The sequence below is a fragment of the Chironomus tepperi genome, unplaced genomic scaffold (genome assembly GCF_022539635.2).
Source record: "Chironomus tepperi strain 1889 unplaced genomic scaffold, CSIRO-AGI_Ctep_v1 contig_137, whole genome shotgun sequence".
Lineage (NCBI taxonomy): Eukaryota > Metazoa > Arthropoda > Insecta > Diptera > Chironomidae > Chironomus > Chironomus tepperi.
This window is the reverse complement of record NW_027226259.1, coordinates 1,757,394-1,778,283: the sequence shown is the minus strand read 5'-3', so window position 1 is coordinate 1,778,283 and position 20,890 is coordinate 1,757,394. Positions and strand designations below refer to the sequence as shown.

The 20,890-nt window shown below is 30.5% G+C and overlaps 2 protein-coding genes across 8 annotated transcripts; both read right to left on the bottom strand.

Moving 5' to 3' along the window:
- Window positions 1-9: 9 nt before the first annotated feature.
- On the bottom strand, window positions 10-2,806 carry LOC139087858 (peptidyl-prolyl cis-trans isomerase-like). Its single transcript, XM_070636801.1, has 5 exons — window positions 2,737-2,806; window positions 2,367-2,412; window positions 1,962-2,105; window positions 723-953; window positions 10-656 (listed from the first exon to the last, which is right to left on the bottom strand). Exons 2-5 carry the CDS (start codon window positions 2,409-2,411, stop codon window positions 462-464), a joined length of 615 nt encoding a protein of 204 aa, XP_070492902.1. The 5' UTR covers window position 2,412; window positions 2,737-2,806; the 3' UTR covers window positions 10-461.
- A 198-nt stretch (window positions 2,807-3,004) lies between these two features.
- On the bottom strand, window positions 3,005-20,872 carry stumps (DBB domain-containing protein stumps). Of its 7 annotated transcripts, none has more exons than XM_070636791.1 (9): window positions 20,605-20,872; window positions 19,041-19,187; window positions 14,158-14,393; window positions 13,949-14,088; window positions 13,692-13,870; window positions 6,212-6,362; window positions 5,907-6,124; window positions 4,972-5,837; window positions 3,005-4,903 (listed from the first exon to the last, which is right to left on the bottom strand). In XM_070636791.1, the coding sequence occupies exons 2-9, from the start codon at window positions 19,063-19,065 to the stop codon at window positions 3,263-3,265; spliced, it is 3,456 nt and encodes a 1,151-aa protein (XP_070492892.1). In that variant the 5' UTR covers window positions 19,066-19,187; window positions 20,605-20,872; the 3' UTR covers window positions 3,005-3,262. The 7 variants fall into 7 exon arrangements, with proteins under 7 accessions (XP_070492892.1, XP_070492890.1, XP_070492893.1 ...); XM_070636789.1 differs by having other exon boundaries at window positions 19,041-19,183; XM_070636792.1 differs by having other exon boundaries at window positions 19,041-19,173.
- Between the last annotated feature and the right edge of the window lie 18 nt (window positions 20,873-20,890).

Below are 20,890 nucleotides of genomic sequence, written 5' to 3'. Positions count from 1 at the left end.
CACGGATGATTGTGTTTTGTTGAAATTATTTTATTTTATTATGCCAACTAAAAATTGAAAGATTAAATGCCAGTTACCACATTATTCTCTCACCAAAAATTCATGAGTTTCTTTCATCTCATCGCCGAAATACTACGCATTCAAAAAATTAGTCTTAACAAGAAAGAAATGTAGTAAGGGGAGGAAACGAGGAGTCGATTAAGATTTCCGATTTAAGGAGTCAACTTTACAAATTGCCAGTCTCAATTTATTATTATTCTTGTTCTGTTTTCCATATGAGATATATGTAGATGTACTTGATTCCAGAAGTTATTATTTTAATTCAATTATTATAATTCATAAAATGCACAATCAATGATTATTTTCAGTTAATGAAATAATTAATGTTGAGTGTGGCATAGAAAAATTTAAATTTAAAGAATAGAGGGATTGTGAATGGATTATTATTTAATGTTTGTAATTTAAAGTTGACCGCAATTGGCAATCGTAATGTTCTTTGTTGGTTTGCCGGATTGTGTTCCGTACGACTCAACCTTCTTGACGACATCCATACCCTCAACAACTGCGCCGAAAACGACGTGACGATTGTCCAACCAAGATGTCTTTACGGTTGTAATGAAGAACTGGGAACCATTTGTGTTTGGTCCAGCGTTAGCCTAAATAAAAAAAATTGATATCCATTAGAATCCAAGAAATTGTAATAAAAATAATATATGCCATACCATTGACATGATTCCTGGTCCGGTGTGCTTCAATGTGAAATTCTCGTCCTCAAACTTATTGCCATAGATTGATTTTCCTCCAGTGCCATTATGATTGGTGAAGTCACCTCCTTGACACATGAAGTTGGGAATTACACGATGGAATGTTGAAGCCTTGTATCCGTATCCTTTTTCGCCTGTGCACAAAGCACGGAAGTTTTCGCATGTTTTTGGAACGACATCTGAACGGAGCTGTATATGTAAAGTGGAAAGAAACAATAGACATTTTCTTGATTAGTGCTAATAAGATAAAATAAGATGATGACGAGTGGAGAAAATATTTTATTGCTAACATCATGAGACGAAGCGAAAGAAGTTTTGAAAAAAGTATCAAGTCTGTGAAGGAAGGTCGAAGCTAGCGCATTTCTACGTGCTATATATATAAGTGTGTGTGTGTTGTGTACAGAAAAGTTATTTGCTTGGAAAAAATTTTCATGTTATTAAGTTGACCGGTCAATTTTCAACATGATAAATTATCTAGATTAATCGATAAAATTCTACTTTCATGTTTTCGTGAAAGACTAGTCAGAAATGCAATAATAAATTGAAGGATATAAAGCGGGCATTAGCCACAAAAATGCGTTACTAGAACGGCAAACGAACAAGTTCCATTTGCGACAAAAGAGAATATATCTGTCTTTTTCTATCGTATGTGCAATTTCTTCACGCCAACTTTGTCTTCTTCTTACTCTTCTTATATCGCTTTAAATTCTCAGTATACATTTGTATGAGTAATTCTTTGATTCATATAATACATACATATATAGCCCTAAATGCAAGCTCAGAACAATTGAATTTTTAATGCAACAACAAAGTCGAATGGAAAATTCCAAAACTTTTATTCTTTCCATACATTAGCCTGATTATTTTACTAACAAACAAACAGTCTAGCTTTAATTATAATTATTTTGTTTCCCCACAAATCGACACCTCTGATTTCTTTTTTTTTCAATTGTTTAGTTAGCTATTAGATTTTAATAATTAATGAACGATATGATTGTCGTTCGTGTAAATTGTTGAGCATAAATCTATCGATTTTCTGATATTTAATCACACTTTTTCACACCATAAAACAGCCGGCTCATAATGAGAGAGTGAGATGGAAATATAGCTTCGACCATTTTTTCTCATGACCACATTTTTTAAGTCGGCAAATGAAAAATTTAAACATGGCTAATTATCTAATAAATTTCAACTTACCTCGATAACAATTCGTCCGACGGGTTGTCCATCAGCACTCAAATCGAAAAAAACTCGTGGTAAACCCATTTTTTTTGATAAATTTCGAATAAAATTTAATGTGATACAAGACGAGTTGTTGCCTGCTACACTGCTCTGTAAAGACTGAATAAAATCCACGTAAAAATGACTAGTGCTATAAAAGATGATATGCTATAAAACAGGCATGCTTCTTTCTATTATTTTATAGCAATATCTCTGAACTCCTCTGAACTAACAAATTATCTACTTTAACTTTACTGGATCTACTGTAATATAAGTTTAAGACTTTTATATACTAGAGTAAAGATCCTAGTTGTAACTAAATGCCATAATTCATGATACAGCTATGAAAATTATTTCTGTTAAAGAAATTAAGCAACTTACTGATTGAACTGAATAGCGACAACTGCGAATAATTCCACCGAGCATTCTTTAACGAAAGGAAATCGGAAAAACTCATGAATTATGTAATAAATATGAATTTTTTCGGCTTAATGATAAAACTACATGACTTATAAATTATTCACTATAACTCACTAATAGAAATGATGGCTAAATTGGACAAATGATGATTGTTTATGATAGAAATTATTTATTAAAAAGATTTCATTCAAGAAATGATAAGACAATGTGGATAGATGTCAAAAAAAAGCATTAACAACTATTGATTATTAGGGCAAACTATGTCTATAACTCAATCTATTCTATATCTTCATGCCTAAATAATTTAAATAATGTAAGATTAGCCAAATACCTTGTAAAACTTTGGTTAATTTTTCCGGCACAGATAGTTTCTAACTTTTATGAATGCTTATGTCTCACATGGATTATTCTGTTATAACGGTCGTTTATTTTTTCAAACTTTTGAACGAACTTCACAAGTGAGATTTAAATTTGAAATAACCGTTTGAATATGATTTCATTTTATGCTTTGAAAGAAAAATGATTTATGAATAAAGCAATTAATGAATAATTAATAAGACAGTTTCGTGATTTCTAGATAGATAGATCATTTAGTTTTATTTCGTTTATTAGAAAAAGAATACATACAATATCTAACATAAAATTTTCATTACTCTTTGTCAATACTCTTTCTTTGATTCCATTGATACATAAAAATATAATCCTTAAATATTAATATCGATGATAAATTTTTGATATAGATATGTATAAAAATGACTAATTGTTCTCATGCTTTTTTTGGATTAAATTAATTAATTACATTTCTATCAGAGTACTTTAAATCCCTTAAAATCTAATAAATGAAACTAGAAATTAGTTTAATTCTTATTATTGCCTTTAAAAGTTATGAATGTGTTTTCATTTGGTTTCTTTATAGTAGGTGTATAGACTGGTACATTTGAAGGAAATAGGATGTAATGTTCATTAGCTACTTCTGCTGATGATGGGGTTCCATTTTGACTTAATGAAAAACTGGACAAACTACACTTCTCATCTACAGGAGTAGATAGAGGAGTTAAGATTGGTCTTGGTGCTGGTGGAATTAAATAGTTTTCCATAAGACTTCCATTTTGAATAGATTTGAAACTATTAAGATGTTGAAGATGATTCCTTCGATCCTCATGATCCGAGTGTGTTCCACTGTCTCGGTCACCTACACTTACTTGACTACTCGTACTCATTCTTCCTGATGAATTACTAGATGCACTATGTAGACTCAATGTACTATTTGGTCGTTGATTTGAATTTGGTAATGTAGAAAAATTTGGATTTCCTGTTAAATTAATCGGCAGTGAAAAGTCAATCATTGGCGTTTTATCATGCTTTCGTATAAATAATCTCTTCATTCGTTCGAATGGAGACGGACGTTTTAGTCTCTCCTTCATATTATGCTGAATTTTTTCATACTCTTCACGCATCTTTTGCAACTGCTCTTGCTTCTCTTTAAAGCTCCTCTTTACATCATTTCGATTCTTCCATGTTGCAACCAACTCTTCGACTTCTTGAATTGTAAAAACATTATTCTTGAAGTCATTAATTATTTCCAGGAGCTCATCATCGACACTTTTTTTCGATGAGGCATCACTGTCGTTTCGTTTCAAAGTGCCCGTAGATTTATTCGATTTTGTTGGCGATGCAAGTTCTCGTCCATTAATATTCTTGTCACTTGTCATTGACGGGGTCTTCTTCTTGAAATACAATCGTAAGTGTGATGATTCTATTTTGTCTTCACTTTCAATATTAGATTGATTCATATAGTCGTGCATAAAAGATTCTTGTTCGACTGGTCTGTTTGATGGATGTGTCAGATAATCGCCAAAGGCATTCGTAACAGGACGATTGGATGGTTGAATAAGATAATCTGAAAACTGTAGTGATTGCTGTTGATTGTCGCTGTTTGACGATGGAATTGAATTGGTCGATTGTGTTAAAGATACAGTTTCCGTTTGTGAAGAGTTTTCGAGAGCATCAGAACATACGTTACTGAAATCATCAGCAACTTTATTCTGCTCATTCGATTCGTAATAATTCTCTTCTGTGATTTTCAATTCATTCGTTATTTCCTTCTCATCTTCTTCCTTAATTTTCATATTATTTAAATTATTTATAAGATCTTTCGAATCTCTCTTTTTTAAAGGCTTCATTTCAATTAATGGTCCATCGACCACATCAATTGAATCGAACTCCAATATATCATTGTCCAAATTGAGATAACTGAGATTTGCAACTGCAATACCATGAGATTCATCCATATCTGTAATTTTGATATCATTGTTGTTGCTGTCACTTTCATTGCTTTTCATTTCCAAATAAAGTGTTGGATATGAATCATTGGTACACTCCTCGGTTGGTGGCAGGTGATTTTTATCACCAACTGTTTCTGTTTGAAGTTCAACAACGCTTTTGTCACCTGATATGCCTTTGAAATAATGGTACATTGTTGTAAATTCATTCATTTTCTGTGAAAATTAAAAATAATCCAAATGTCATGAAAAAGCATAAAAACTTTCATTTAATTATTTTTTACCGAAAAGTTTTTGAAGCTATTTGACAGCTTGAAATGTCCATGCAATTCTGCAATGTCTGCGGGTGTTTTTCCGTTTGAATTTCTCAATTCAATTGCTGTTTCTGCACCAGGACATTCAAGTAGAAGTAATCCGAGTCGTTCTAGTCCAAATCGTGCAGCAAAGTGCATTAATGTTGGATATTCTTCTGGATTTGCTTCTCTGTGTAATCTCATAGTACTTGAAGTGTCATTGACTGATGATAAGAGATGAAAATTTGGCGGAATATTCTTTTGAAATGACTGTACGACGTATAAATCTAATTTATCGTTATCAGCAGAAGAAATTCCAAGTGCTTGGCACATAAAATCCATCGGGGCCTCAGAGCTCTTTAAAATTTGTTCTAGTTCTCTTAAACGACTCTCACATTTTATGGGTCGGACGCCAAGGTCAGTATTATTTTTATATACACGAATGCCAATCATCATTGATATCTCCATACACGATTCAGGTACGGTAAAATGAAATGTGTAAGGGTTCCGTCTCTTAATATTTGTTATGTCAAGAGTGTGTCCAATTTTTTCAATTTTCACCTTTACAAAATCATCTCTGTCTAATGGTTCCGTCAACATAACCGTAGCTTTATTTTGACCAATTTTCATCTTCTTTGGAATTACTGTAAAATTATCATGATTCTTTCCGCTTACAATCGTGTTTGACACTCCATTCCTATGAGTCGTGTGATTCACATTTGCAGCTTCTGTTGCAAGCGGACGTTGTCTCAATGCACGGCCTAAAATGTCTTGAGCAATGCCCAGAAAATTGCTAACAAATGATTGATCATGGTCACGGATTACACATTTCCTCCATTTGTTATACGATGGAAAGACTGCGTAAAAGAACAAAGTAAAATTTGTTAAGACAACAACTAATGACATCAAAGTGCTAATAAACTTACTATCTCTGTGAATATCAAGCATTTGAACTTCCTTTACATCTAAAAGCATCCCAATAGTACGATCGGATTTTAATATTTGTGATAATCTTGACTTGACCATCCCAAATTCCAAATTTATTAATAATGGACAAATGATGACAATTTGGAGCTTAGTTGTATGACATCGTTGAATTAAATCGCTGTCGAACTTGTCATCATCAATCTTGATATGTAGGAAACTAATTGATTGAAATGATTAATTTGTATTGTAAACTCAATGTTTATAGCTTATGCTCTAAATAAGAAAGTCAAAATCATATACTCACTTAAAAGACATCCGACCGCGTTGCTTTGTAATCTTATCGAAGCATGCCCTCAAATAGTTGACCCACAAAATTCCAAGTTCACTATTTTTTGCTGTCACAATTAATATGTCGTCCATGTTGGCGCAAGCAGAAGCACTCAATACTGACTGATCTGTAAATGAACAACAATTATTATAGTTGATTAATATTTTTAATAGCATCACATATGTACATAAATTTTTATTTTGCTCTTCTTCTTCTTATTTTATTCCCTACATGTTTATGTTCGCCCTTGTATAAATCTTTTGACTCAATTATCAATTCGCGTGTAAGTTAGCAACATTAAAATATTTCATTGAGTTACTACATTAAAATTCTAATATTTTACAATGAATGTGTATGATCTCCATACTGTCTATAGTACAAGTTATGAATGAAAGTTATTTCATTGGAATTTCCTATTGGACCGCACAGATAATCAAATAATGTTGCGTAGTTTCTTCTTTGATGGAACTAACTTCCGTTTATTGAGAAATTTTTAAAAGATTTTCCTCACTTCACATCGGGGAAATATTGGGAAAATGAAAAACTGTTGATTGATATTTTCCTGATAAAGATTTATTATGTTTAATATTTTCTTTAAAAGCAAGGAAGCATTTTTGAAATGTTACGGAAATAATTTTATGATGGGAGGGTCTTAATTCATATGACTTCCACTTGCTTAATCGTGCAATATGATCAACCTCATTTAATTTACATCCTATGACTGGGGAGCATTCTATGAAGTCAGAATGACTCATTTTGTTGGAATGTTTATCTACAATTGGGATTCTAAGTCACAAACTCGAGTTGACACAACTATAGTTAATTGCAAGTTATTGTCAAAGTTTTAATGTATATTTTAAGTCGACCTTTAAAGATTGCATTCAATTCAAGACCCTCAACTTATCTAACTATCATACACAATATCACAATATGTAAACGAATCATGTAGTAAGTAACCCATTTAATCCTCCTATAACCTTCCATAAATATCAATAATAATCATCCGAGGCAATAACAATAAGTATAAATATCATGTAAATGGAATGATCATAACAATTAAAAAGTTAACATGAAACTTCCTATTACATCCAATTCATTAGCTCAAACCCTCAATATCCATCTAGTTTACAAAATAATTTACAACTCGCGCGTCATAAAAATAAAATATCATTCACTACATTTGGCCATAAAAAAAGTATATTTTTCAAAAAACACATCATAAAAATATCTCTGGAGTCTTTAATTTCATCCCTCCCTCATCGATATTGTCTATTTCTATGATCTACTCCAAGTAATGTTCTCAACTTTCTTCATTCCTGTCTGTGTGGTATTCATTTCAATATTGTAAGTAGTAAGTACATTGTAAGAACCATCATTCACTTATTATCGTTTTGTCGTGCGTGACTAGTGTACTTCTCATTATTATTTTCTATTATTTAAATTGTCAGTCAACGAAATGCAAAAGAATAAGAACTTCCGTTTGGTGTGAAGAAAAGCATACAAGATTTTTTTAATGGATTTGTTGATGAACATTTTCACAGTTATTGTACAAAAATGGATGTTATTTAAGGTAATGTTAGAAGTTCGTATAAGGAACATTGCTTGTTGTGTCAATCGAATATATTATTGTTATTAAGTAATGGCCATTATGAAATTTAAATTTATTTTCATTCCATTTTTGACAAAAGCCAGAAGTTAAATGTACTTATGCACGTGAGCTATTCAATTTTCGAGACTATAGTGCATTATTTCGAGACGAGACCACTTAAGATATTAATTTTTTTCATCTTAATAGAATGGATGCATGGAGAAATTTTTCATTATGTCTCTGGATAATAATACTTTCCTCAAATAATATAAAGAAGACTCAAAAGGATTTTAGCAGCAACAAAAAATAAGAGAGCTCGTCATAAAATATTCTACATCACGATAGTGCTGCATTAAAGTCTATGTTCTTATAATATACGTTTTGATAAAGGAAATGGAATTCATTGCTACAAAAGTCTAAACAAATTTTAATTAAATATGTTCTCGGCATTTGTTGTTATGTAGCGCGCATCCACATAATAATTTTCCATGTTGATGACTTTTTGGTGTATTTTTCTGAGAAGTATTGCGTTGACAATTTGTCTGTAGCCTAACTTGTTTGTTTTAAAATATTCTAGGAATTGATTTCCATACTCGGAAGACATAACATTTGCATAAAATCTAATTCCTTAAAATTCTAATGCCAAAATGTATTTATGAAGCAATAAGTATAGAAATAGAAAGAATGCGTTCTTTGTTCATGCTCAGTGATTTTCTTACTGAATTTTTATTGTGTCTCTGTCTTACTCCTATATTTATTCTATAGTCATTGACAGGAAATTGAATTGTTCCTCCACGAAAGAAAATCCATTTTTTAAATATTCATTTCTTTTAAATGAATGGGTTAAAATTGTGTATATACAATAAGAAATAATGCTACTGCTTTCTAACATTGCACGTGCGGTTAAACGATTTTTCGTCTGTTTTTGTTTAGAAATTAACAGAAGAACTAACTGACAATCTATTGTATATCACTAACAATGATATTATGGATCATATTTATATTCCTTCTTGATCTTTACCGCATAGGATTATGTGTTGAAAGATCGACCTACTGGATTAGATTTATTAAGTATTACACACAAAGAAAATGATTAAACTTTAGCGAAATCGATACATCGTTTGTATATCATTCATTAACCTTAGTCATCTATTAACCTGCAAATTCTTTGGTATTACTTTCATGATTTTTTCCAAGAAGATGTGATGAATTGCACACTAAAAATAATTTTCTAAGCAAGACCAGACGCAGTTAACTAGAAAAATATTTTCATTTAATATAAACAAAGCTAAATAACGACTGTTGTTGTTGGGTAGAGTTAATAAAAATATATAATTCATTCATGACTTTTAAGCGTCATATCGTTGTTTTATTTAAAATAATGAGTAATGTACAGAGAGAAGGAAAAAAAGGTGCTACATGTGGTGCAGCTTCAATATTTTCCTTGACTTTCAGGCATGCTTGCGATGCACATGCTTCACTCAAATATGTTTTTATTTTCTTTTTCTTTAAAAGGCTATAGGAATGCATAAGAAAAATCTCTTTTTTCTAAATAAAAACAATTCAATTTATGTTTACAAGATGTGCTATTGTTGCTTCATGCCGATGTATGCATCGGTCAAAAGTCACTGTTATATCTTTTTACTACTTCACGTATATAATCATAGACAACATTATTCCTTGTTAGTAAATAAACATCGCGCTGTAAGACAAAGTCTTCATTTATGACTTAATTAACTTTTTTGTCAGTCTAAATACAACTGACGGAAAAAAAATATTTTTCGATTATCGTCATCAACATCATCTGGAATGAAGTTTTGAAAATAATTTTTGAGTACATTCAAAATATACGTTCCACATGTAGTACAGTCTCTTGTTGTCTTTTCGCCACAGTTCTAAATCATTGTTTGTCACAATCTTACGCTCGTATGCTGACAATGTTTCTTAATGATTTCGTTAAACTGTCGCAATGATATCCGCTCATCTTGTATTCATATTAATACCATATTGTAAGGAATTATATATTTTCTGTTATAGTTCATCTTGAAATAAATGACATCACACTTTTTGATGAGTTCGTTATGTCTTGTGTGTGTGTATTTTTTGTTAGAATTAAAATCATTTCCTTGCTGTCGACAAAGCAAAAAAAGGGCAGAAAAGTCATTCAAGTGTAACCCGAAAAAGAATTTTTTTGCAAGAAATTTGATCTTTTCAAGACCTTCGACCTCAGTTTACGACCTTCTCATATTTTAGGGATTTTATGGATCTTTCTGTATCTATTCATTAATTCTTTTCATTCTAGTGAGTGCTCAACCGTTTATATTTTCTGTGGCCAAAAATGGCACTTTAAAAATACTTTTGTGTCTTATCTCGTCATTTGCATTATGACTTGACTCACTTAATGACTTTCTATTTAAGAGAACTTTTTTTTCTCACAAGTGATTCTTAGCGGATACATCAAAAAAGGAGGTTTCTATAAAGTAATCTCACATACAAATTGATTGTGCGACATAAAATCTCATAAATCTTAAATTGTTTTGACATTGAACAGTTTGAGTCTCGTATTCATTTTTATTAAAACTGTTTCATCTCATAGAAATCCTATAGAATGCACGTAAATGATGTTTATGAATGAAATTTCTCAATGAAAAGGGTTTTAAAATTTCCAAGAATGAAATTCTACACCGACTTTTAGGGTGAGATATATTTTCTGTGACATACCTGATTCACCGTCACTGTCCATTTTTTCAACACCTGATTATTTCGTCAATAATTACTCTCAAATATTTTTAAACATCTGGGGATCTTAAAGAATTTAAAATCATATGATTTTTTTTCACAATACACAGCACTGTTACAATTATTTCATTGATGTCAAAGTATATTGAGTTTGAAATAAGAATTGGCACAAAATCAAATCAATTAAAAAGCAATTAAACACAAGATGTCTTAATTATATATTTAATTCGATAATTTGTCTTTAAGATTTCACCAAGAATTAATTTTTTCTTTAATCAAACTGTAAAACCCTTCACGAATCTTTCATAGCGACTATGATAATGAAAAGCAACGGACGAATTAAGCAATTGAGGGTTTTGTTTTAAGCTTTTTCATTTTTTCTTCTTTTTGATAATTTGTGTATATATGTACATAATAATAATATAATTTTCTACTTACAAACATTCACAATGTGACTGTATAGTACACACATTCGCTATAAGAATATTTTGATTCGGGAATGAGTAAGTAAGTAGTCATTAGAAATTCGTGTTTACTTAAATGTATTCGTGAAAAGAGATAGAATGAAATTATTTTGTTTCTTTAAACAAATGAATGGATTTATGCTTAGATTTTTTTACGATCAACTTAAAATTGCGTTTACTTGGAAATTTTCAAGTACAACTAATAATGTAAATAAAATATTTCACTATACCAGAGGACTAGAGGAAGGAAAATTCCTTTTGAAGTTTAATGATTCGTTTTTTTAACGGTTGTAAAATTGTGAAAATATTTTTCATTGCCCAAAAGTGTTAATAGGCATGTTCGATGATAGCTTAATAAGGGTAATGTACTGATATTTTTCTAAATTTTCGACCTTTGATACAACAGATTAAATTGAAACTCTCAATATTATTCATTCTATATTTAAATGTATGAACCAGTGGTGGACAACCTTTTTGTTTGCCACGGCAAACAATAGTGGCAAACCTAAACCGAAACTGTACATGGTTTATGGTTCATATAATTCACGACATAATAGTGCCGCGGCACATAGGTTGTTCACCACATAAATAAACTCTTAGATCCAAAATAATTTGCTTGTTTTCTGTGTCAATTATTGATTCGATTTCAATTTGCATTAGACAATTTTCCATTAAGTTTATGATAATTTTCCACTACAATACCAAATTTATTGATTCCTAATTTTCCACTTATAGCAACAAATAAGTAAACAACACTTAGGAAGTCTATTAATAGAATTGAAAACTGATTTCAAACATAGTTTTAGAATCTTAATTCGAAATTCCAATAAAAAACAAAAGTCTATTTATAAAATGAGGTTTATAAGCATTAGATACAAATTGAGCATTTGAATATTGAAATTATTGAGCTTCAATCTATTTTTCTTGCTACCTTAAATAAAACATCCATTAATCCATGAAAGGTATAAATGTTTATTATTCAAAAAAGGAAGAAAGCTAACTAATATTCATACAGAATGTCCATAAGAGTCAAAACTAGAAGTCATCAACATTGGAGGGTCATGAATTAAACATATGAGATTAAACTGTCGATAAAGCCAACAGGTAAATAAATAAATAAATAAATAATCTTTTGGATATTATTTTCTGTCAAAGAAGAGGAAGCTTCATCGGACGTGATCATTTTTGTTAAGCAACTTTATTATATTTTTATTTCTTCTCCTTTATGTCTCTGATGATTACTGAATTTAATAATTTTATTTCGTTTCTATTTTTTTGATGTGATTTTGTAGTTCCACTCAACTCTTCTATGTCTTCTGTGTGAAATTTTGTAGACACTACAAGTACTTGTATAGTTTGCATAAAATTTTCACTCCATACATTATTTGGTAATTTTTTTCACGTATTATTTACCATTTTATCTGGCGCTTACCTAGCATGTACACATTATTTTTATGTCTCTTTTTCAAGTAATTCTTTTCAATAAAAGACCTCTTTTATTACTGTTCGAATGTACACAATCCTAAATATCAGCCATATAATTTACATTTGGATTGTCTGTCATTATTGTCTTATGCAAAATATCGGAAATATCAAAAAAATTAAATTTCATCAATAATGCTGTTTTCAATAGGATTTTTATCAAAAAAACATTTTGACTTATGTATGTACATGCTCTGACTTCATTAATTTGTCAGACTTAAATTTTCACAATTTTCTCTCGAAAAAAAAAACTTACTTATTATGCGACACAAATTGTCACTTGATTCTTTTTTACGATTTCAAGGTTATGTTTTTATGATGTATGTACGCATTTTGTAGCATTAAAAATAATTTCATTGCTTCTGTCCTGAAAACCCCAATTGGCAATTTCATATGTGTAATTGAGTACTCATCACAATAAAATATCATTGTTTTTTTCAAATGCATGCATGCATAATGAATAATGTATATATGTAGGGCTATTAATGTTGTGAATAATGAATTCATAAGGCGATTTCGAAAAATTCCAGCCATCATACATGAATGTTATACAAAAATGTAGGGTGATGCATCGACAATTTTAAGAATTCAATGGAAATCAATAAGATTCTTTATTCTGAAAATCCCTGACTACTCTCATACTAAGAACTGAGATTTACATCAATTGCTTCTCAAAAATTGCATATTGTACATGAAATTAAGCCGATTTCTTTATTTTTGTATGGGGTCATTCACTCATCATGTCAAGCCTCAATACAAATTCTATAACGTTCTGCTTGTTAGATTCAGTACAGTGATGAACATCCTGTAAGCCGCGGTCCTTTAGTGTGCAACCAGCAATATTTGGCCACAAATATCATGAACCGTATGCCGTGTCTGATTTCGGTTAAGACATACTACTAAGATGTACCACGAAAAATAAAAGGTTGACCACCACTGGTATAATAATTTTTAATAACCGTCATTTACTAATGTCCCCTAAGTACTCATCTCTTATTTTTATAAGCGAATACAAAAAAGAAATCTTCTATATTGGATACAGAATGATATTAAGTAAGATAAGAAAGAAGGAAATGTTTGATTGTCTTCAATTGAAATTAATTTTCTCTCTCACTTTATGAAAGATTCTTCTTATGTGAGATTTTCATTCCGAAAGTTTATCTTAAAAGAAAAATCTGCTCACCTCTCTGATATGGGATTCTCTTTTGATGATGCGATGGTGCCCGGGGTGCCTCTTCCAATGGCGGTTCATCAATGAAACTAGTTGTACTGATTTTGTCTTTAGCGAAGGTACCAACAGAGTGACGACGATGCCTCTCATCTTCAATACTTTGTGACATACTGTGAAATAATTTGTGGTCGCTGTAGATAGGAATTTAGTGAAAGACAATGGAATTAATTTAGTGATATTTAAATAGATATTTTTAACAAAAATAATACCTTGATCTAGCATAGAATACATCGTCGGTCTCATCATGCTGAGACTCATTGTGTATTTCAAGATGTTGATGAAAATTAATGACTGGATTTGTGGGAGTTGTTGGCACATTCCTGCACGCTTGATTCTGTATTTTGCTATCCTATTTTTTTCAATATGAAATTCCATTAAAAATAATTACAAGATATATTTTATAGCTATTCGTTCATACCTTTGGATAATTAACTGAGGCACTATTGCTTCGCGATCGCCATAAATTTTTAATACTTCCTCGTCGTTTACCTACATTCGTATTGTCTATATTATTATAGACGCCAATCGTTGCTGGCGATTGTGGATGTTTTTGTGAACTAGATGTTCTCTTTCTAAATGTGAAAATTCCACTACTTCTGGTGTGACTCTCAGTCGGTGATGGTAAAGAATCGATGTCAAAATAATTTGGATTATCTGAAATGATCCAATAAGTAATAAATTATTAGAACGCTGAATTCTTCTTCGTCTGTTACGGACAATAAATGTTAATTTATTGAATGTGATTGTTATTTTTATGAGGTAACAATAAATCCTTTATTATTTGAGACGTTTGAAGACATGAAGATTAACAGCGTACTACCTGACTTGAAATATTTATTGCATACCAAGAAATTTGAGACGACATTTTTACGAAGAAAGGGAAAAGGAATTTAGCGCCGCAACGAATTAACTCATCCATATATTTGACATCTTTCGAGTGATATTTGAGCAAGAATTATTGAAATCCTACCACAGTAGTTTGATTTTAAAAAATGGGAGTTCCAACCACATTTTCTTCAGAAATAACAAGCAAATGCACATAAATTGGAGGTGTAAATGATCGTTGAAGGGAACCTTTTTTTATGCTCTACAGACATTCCTCATGTTTTCCATCTGCATTTTTTTTATATTTCCGACACTATTTTCCTTTCCCCGCTTCTTTAAACTCTTTTTCTGATCATTCTTCATTCTTTTTCTTTTCGCGAGAATCGTAAAAAATGAAATAAACAACTATCATAAAAATGAGAATTTTGAAGCAACGGTTTTAATGATCTTATCCAGTTGCAAAAATTTTATTTAATAAATCACCTCCATATGCAGAACTGCTTTTATGATTTAATTTAAATTCTTTAAAGGGTAGTATTCGGGCAGATTTCGACTGTACCTTATAGTACGCTTAAGAATACAGGCCTGGAATTTTGGACGAACCTTACTACAGATTCAAAAATATGTATCGAAATTTTAACCAAATGCCTGAGAATAAGCGCGAAAAATTTACACTTTTCCTGTTTATATCCTAAGTAAACTGAAGTGTTTTCTATCGCATTACACATCATAAAATATAGCTTTTCATCTAAACGATCTTGATCTTTTATTTACCTGTGTGGAATATGCTACTATTCTCATATTGATTATTACAATCATATTCAATTTCATCACATCGACTCCAATCCATGTTTAAAAGAATTCTTCTTTCTCTTGACTAACAGGAGTAACAAAAAAATTATTGCACAATATTTTATAGCCACACGTCCACAGAATATTATTCACACTTCATATACTATCGTGTTTTAAATAAAAATCCAATTCTTCACGTCAGGAAACTCTCAATTTGCATAAAAATGTGTATATTAACAGTTGTGCAGTTACGGGTATATGTTTACTATTTTTGGCGATCATTCGTTCACTTAATGCCATGAGCTGTTTATGTCAATCATAATTAAAAAATATATTTTCAACACTATGATAATTATCGTTTATGCTTGAATGATTACAAACAAATCACTTCATTATGATAGATTCTCCCGCATTTAAAATGTTATTTCAACTGATGACAATTCATACCATTTATACATATTTTTTTATGTTTCACTATTATGCCTTTTTTTATGTTAATCGAATTTAACTCCTCTAATTGAATTAAACAAACAATTCAACTGATTGATTCGTGTTGCTTTGTACGCAATGATAACTCGATGTATAACGTTAAATAAAAATATGAGCAAGACATACGACACGCATCTAATATTGTCGAGCCCTACGAAATGACTGTTCACAAATTTTTTCTCCAAAATGCACTTTTCTATCTTCTATATACGATACAGAAACGTTTATATTATTCTTCTTTTTGTTCCTTTCTTTTTTCATTTAGAAGTAAATGTATGTATGTTGTATGTATTGTTAATATAAGACAGAGAACATTATGAGGAATATTGATATACACACACATGTGTTTAATGGTGTAGGAGTAAGTAGGAAAAACGCATAAAAGGCATAAAGGGCTTTTCCTTTGTATGATATTTAAATACATATGAATATTATTAATATCTTGTCTGTATTTAAATCTGTTTTCTGGATTTAAATGCGGGATGATTCGCAAGTAATTTCCTCGAATACTAATAGATACCGATAAGGGACATGTAGATGTACATGCATGATATGATCATAGATATACGGGATCTATTGTTAATTTTTGTCATGTAGAGACGTTTGATTACACACTGCGCATATAAATAAACACGATCATCATACTTAATAATATTTTTCTTCTATTGCACTTGTTTTATTTTTATTTTTCATGTTTACATGTTTTTAGCATACTTTTCATGCTTAATTTGATTGACTTGACCGTGTGCTCAAAGAAAGAAATTACTTTGTTCGGCATTAGATATTTATAATATTTACTGAGAATTACTAGCAACGGAAATTGCTTCTAAATCTCATGACATGAAATGCGCTTTAGATTCATGAAACATTTACACTTCATTTTCCCCGTGATGTGCTGCTTATGCTCATTTTCATTCACAAAAATTAAAAGTATTACATTCATTATTTATGTTGCGGTGCTCATGTTTTCTATCATAGTATAAGTGACAACTTTAAAGAAGGCAAAATTTTTTCATTCATAAAAAATAACGATAAAGTGCATAGAGAGTCTCATCTCTCATTCATACGCTCATTTAGCTACATCTGTACACATTTGCAATATTTTTGTCATTTTAAAAATAGTTTCTTGTGAATTTAGAATCATTTTTATTATTTTTCTTATTTCTTCCTTCATCTTACAACTTCTTCTTTTTAATGAATGAAGTTTCTGGCAGACATTGAAGGAGACGGATCATTATGAAGCTACGAAATTAATTCCATTCATCTTTCATTCTTACTTCTTTCTTCTTTTTAATTCCTCACTTATGCTTCTTGTTCATATTCAAATTTTCATTTATAGAAGTAGTAAACGTATAAGATTTGAATGTTTGGAATCGAAAAGGAAGTAAGACATGTGCGACGAGAGATGCATAATCAAATAATTAAACTAATACGTCCTTTTTAGAAAGTTAAGCTATGCATCTAATACCCAAATTTCATTAATTCCTCGTGAGTCTCTGATTGTCATTAAAAAGTGTTGAGAGTTTATTAAGGAAGTAGCATCGCATCCGAAAAATAATATTATGACTGTCGTCTGCAACTACGCAATACTGATTCACATGTACGTAATTATCAAAATATTTACTTGCAAAAATGTAATACAAATAATCCAAAAAAGGCCAGATTAACATGCTAAATGTTCAACAAAAATAGTCAGATGGAAGTGAAAAGATACATATGAAGATGTGAACAATGAATGAAAATCATTTTGTTTTTTTTTTCTTACTCTTTATCTCAATCGTACATTATTTGAAGCGGTTATTGCCATTATTACTATTATCATTTCTTATGTATCGGTACTTATATTCAATTGGATAATTTCTACTTATTGCAGTTCATTCATTATTAAAGATGATGATACATGGCCATGGCTACGTACGTGTATATAAGTGCGACTTAATCTTTTTCGCAGTGTGAATCGTTTCGATAATTTTTTGGACAATTTTTATTATTTTTTTGAATGAAAGTAAAAGTTGATTGCATAATTTCGACTTGAATTGATGATATTATCTAATATAAATGTACATACCTAATGTGTATATGCGATTTCTGTTTATTCTATTATATCTTAGAATAAACTTAACTTTGTTTATATTTCAAGCAACAATTTATAAGACCTACATCGTTGCCTATGAAAAATTTGAATTTTTTAAGATGTAGAACCAACAAGTAGCAAAAATGATTAATCGATTAGTTTCTCTATGTTACGATAATTAGTACAAGTGTATGACATTGAAATATATTTTCTGACCTAAGAAATGTCTACAGCTTGTTAAGAAAGTCACGAATTTTAAATTCTATCATAAAATTTTTTACGCTTGCTTTCATGAGGAAAAAATAAAACTTGTGTCAGTCATGTGTATCGGCAGTGACCGACATTGCTTGACATCTAGTATGAAAATTAAGTGAAATGTTTCCAATAATTAGGCACTTAAAACTATTTGTGTTTTGTTCCTATTATTTCTAATGCTTAACGAAGACGATGCTCAACACAAAATAGGGAAGTATTTTTTTTATCTTTTTGCCTTTTTTGTTGATTTTTCTTTCCTCAATGTTCTATGTCAAACAGAGAGAAGCCATCGACAGTGAAGCATAGAATCAAAATGTGTTTCACAGATGTGAATGCAGATTTTTCAACAACAAAAATGCAATTGTATTGTGGAACAGATAGAAGATGATTATCATAACAAAACAAGAACGATAGTCTTCACTTTTGGGTGTAAAATAGACCTAGAACGATCATTGTTTGATGTCAAAATAAATAAGAAGCCCGAACAGCACACGTTGTTCGCTAGTGCACCGCTACGTCACCGTTTTAACAAGTAAGATGTGAAGTTGCTCTGATTTCGATCCATTTTCAAGGACAAAAAAGTGTGGTTCGCTGCATTGTGCTGCTCGGGAAGACGAAGAAGAAATTCTCGAGTACCTTATGTCCATTCTCTGTATGCTTAGCTTGTTTAAATAACGAAAGTTGTTGTTAGTGTTTACAAAAAGCATGATGAAGATAAAAAAACTGAATTTCACTCAACAAATAAGACTCGAGATTGTCGCTGTTTAAGGCACGTGTCAATAAATATTTACAGATTTTATTTTCACATTACAAATGGAAATGGCGTGATAATGATATTATGCGAATAGTACTGTTTAATTACTTACCTAATGAGAAACGGATCCACTGCATTGTTGCTTCTTTTAAACACTATAAAATAAATTCCTGTGGTGATTTTTTCAGACTTTTGACTATCCGTTCATAGTTTATTTAATGTTTATTGACAGAAGCCACAATGACCTAAAAATGACTGTCTATCATTTTAAAAGAATATAATTCACACAATTATTGTTATTACATCACTTTCTCACAGGAAACTCAAGAGATAAATTTCCTTTTGTTTTATGATTTCATTAGAAAGGAGGAAAGTAACTGACATAAAAATCCTTTCCACATGAAAAAATATACTTCATTCAACCTAATGAATTATTCATTGTAAATAGAATGAATTTCCCTGTTCTGACTAGTTTTAATTATTATTTTTTTATTTAAGAACAGCATCGGAAATGGAAGCAATGCCTCAACAAGATCATAAAATTTTATGTCTCGGTTCAATTCCGTTTTACATCAATTGACGCGAGCACGCGACGTTACTCTAAACAAAAAGAGAATTTAAATATGAAATTCCATAAGGTTCCATAGTTCTTCCGAGTATTTGTTGATTAAATGACTGTATAGATGAAGAGATTAGACATTACACACATTTTAAATACTTATTAGATTGTATTATTCCTTATCAATTTAACGGCTTTTTCATGACTCAGTGCCAAAAACTGATCGTACATGCAAAAAAGCATGTCTGGAATCGGAATTAAATATAATTTGTGAATATTTCTCTCAAACAATCAATGGAATGTTAAAATTAGGGGAGTTAAAAATCGTCTTAATCTTCAAAAAAATAAGAAGTGGAAGGAAATTTTTCTCATCATAAGTCACGTTAAATATTGACGTATTTCTGTTGTTTATGAGAAAATCCTCTGCAAATTTATAAATATTCAATTATAAATAAACATGAATATATGTGTGAGAGATGTGAAAAACCAAATCAGGTCAGATGCGGCTGCTCTCAAAACCATTACTCATTGTTCGATTTTTTTTGTTTGTGGCCGAGAGGAAATAAGAAGACTTATGTATATTTTGAATATTTCATCTTCGAACAAATCGATGTGTGTTCATTGTAATCGAAACTATATTGACTATATTACGAGGTGTCGGTCACTGCTACCAAAAAATATTGACATTGAATCGAAAATTAATTAGCTAAAAATTTTAATTAGTTTTGAATTTCCATAAAACATCACACAGACAGCATAGCAAATGAGCGATAAAGTTTAATGAACTTTGTGTCTAATTACAGCTGGGACTGGCACAAATCAATGATGGGCATGTATTTTGCTAGGAGAGAAGTCATTAAAATCAATTATTTGCGAGGTAATCCGATCTTTTTCTTAAATAAATGAAGTACATATTCAGCAAATATTCAGTCAGTCGAGAAGAAAAGTACAAAGGAGAAAATTCTCAATTTTCCTTTCGACTTTAAACACCGACTCTAGTAGATTCAAAATGACGTCATGTGGAAAGTATTTTTCTATTTTTCATCTCACAAATTTCATGTAATGCTTAAAATTTAATTAATTTTGTGTAATGAGCATATTTGATACTTATTCATACATAGTATTTAAGGTACCCGTAAAGGTTATCACTACATAAATTAATCAGCACTTTCAGAATTAAATATACAAATATGATTTGATTTAATTACACTCAATATCACTATATTACTCTATTCACTATACTTGACAGTTCTATTAAACAGATAAAAACGTCTCGTCAATCACATAAAATAGACTTTTGACTATCAAATTGTACGAAACTGTTGTAAAATTGAGATTTGTTGGAATTTCGACACACATATTTTCACGACGTTCCGTCTCTTTAAAATTTGCCGACTGAATGT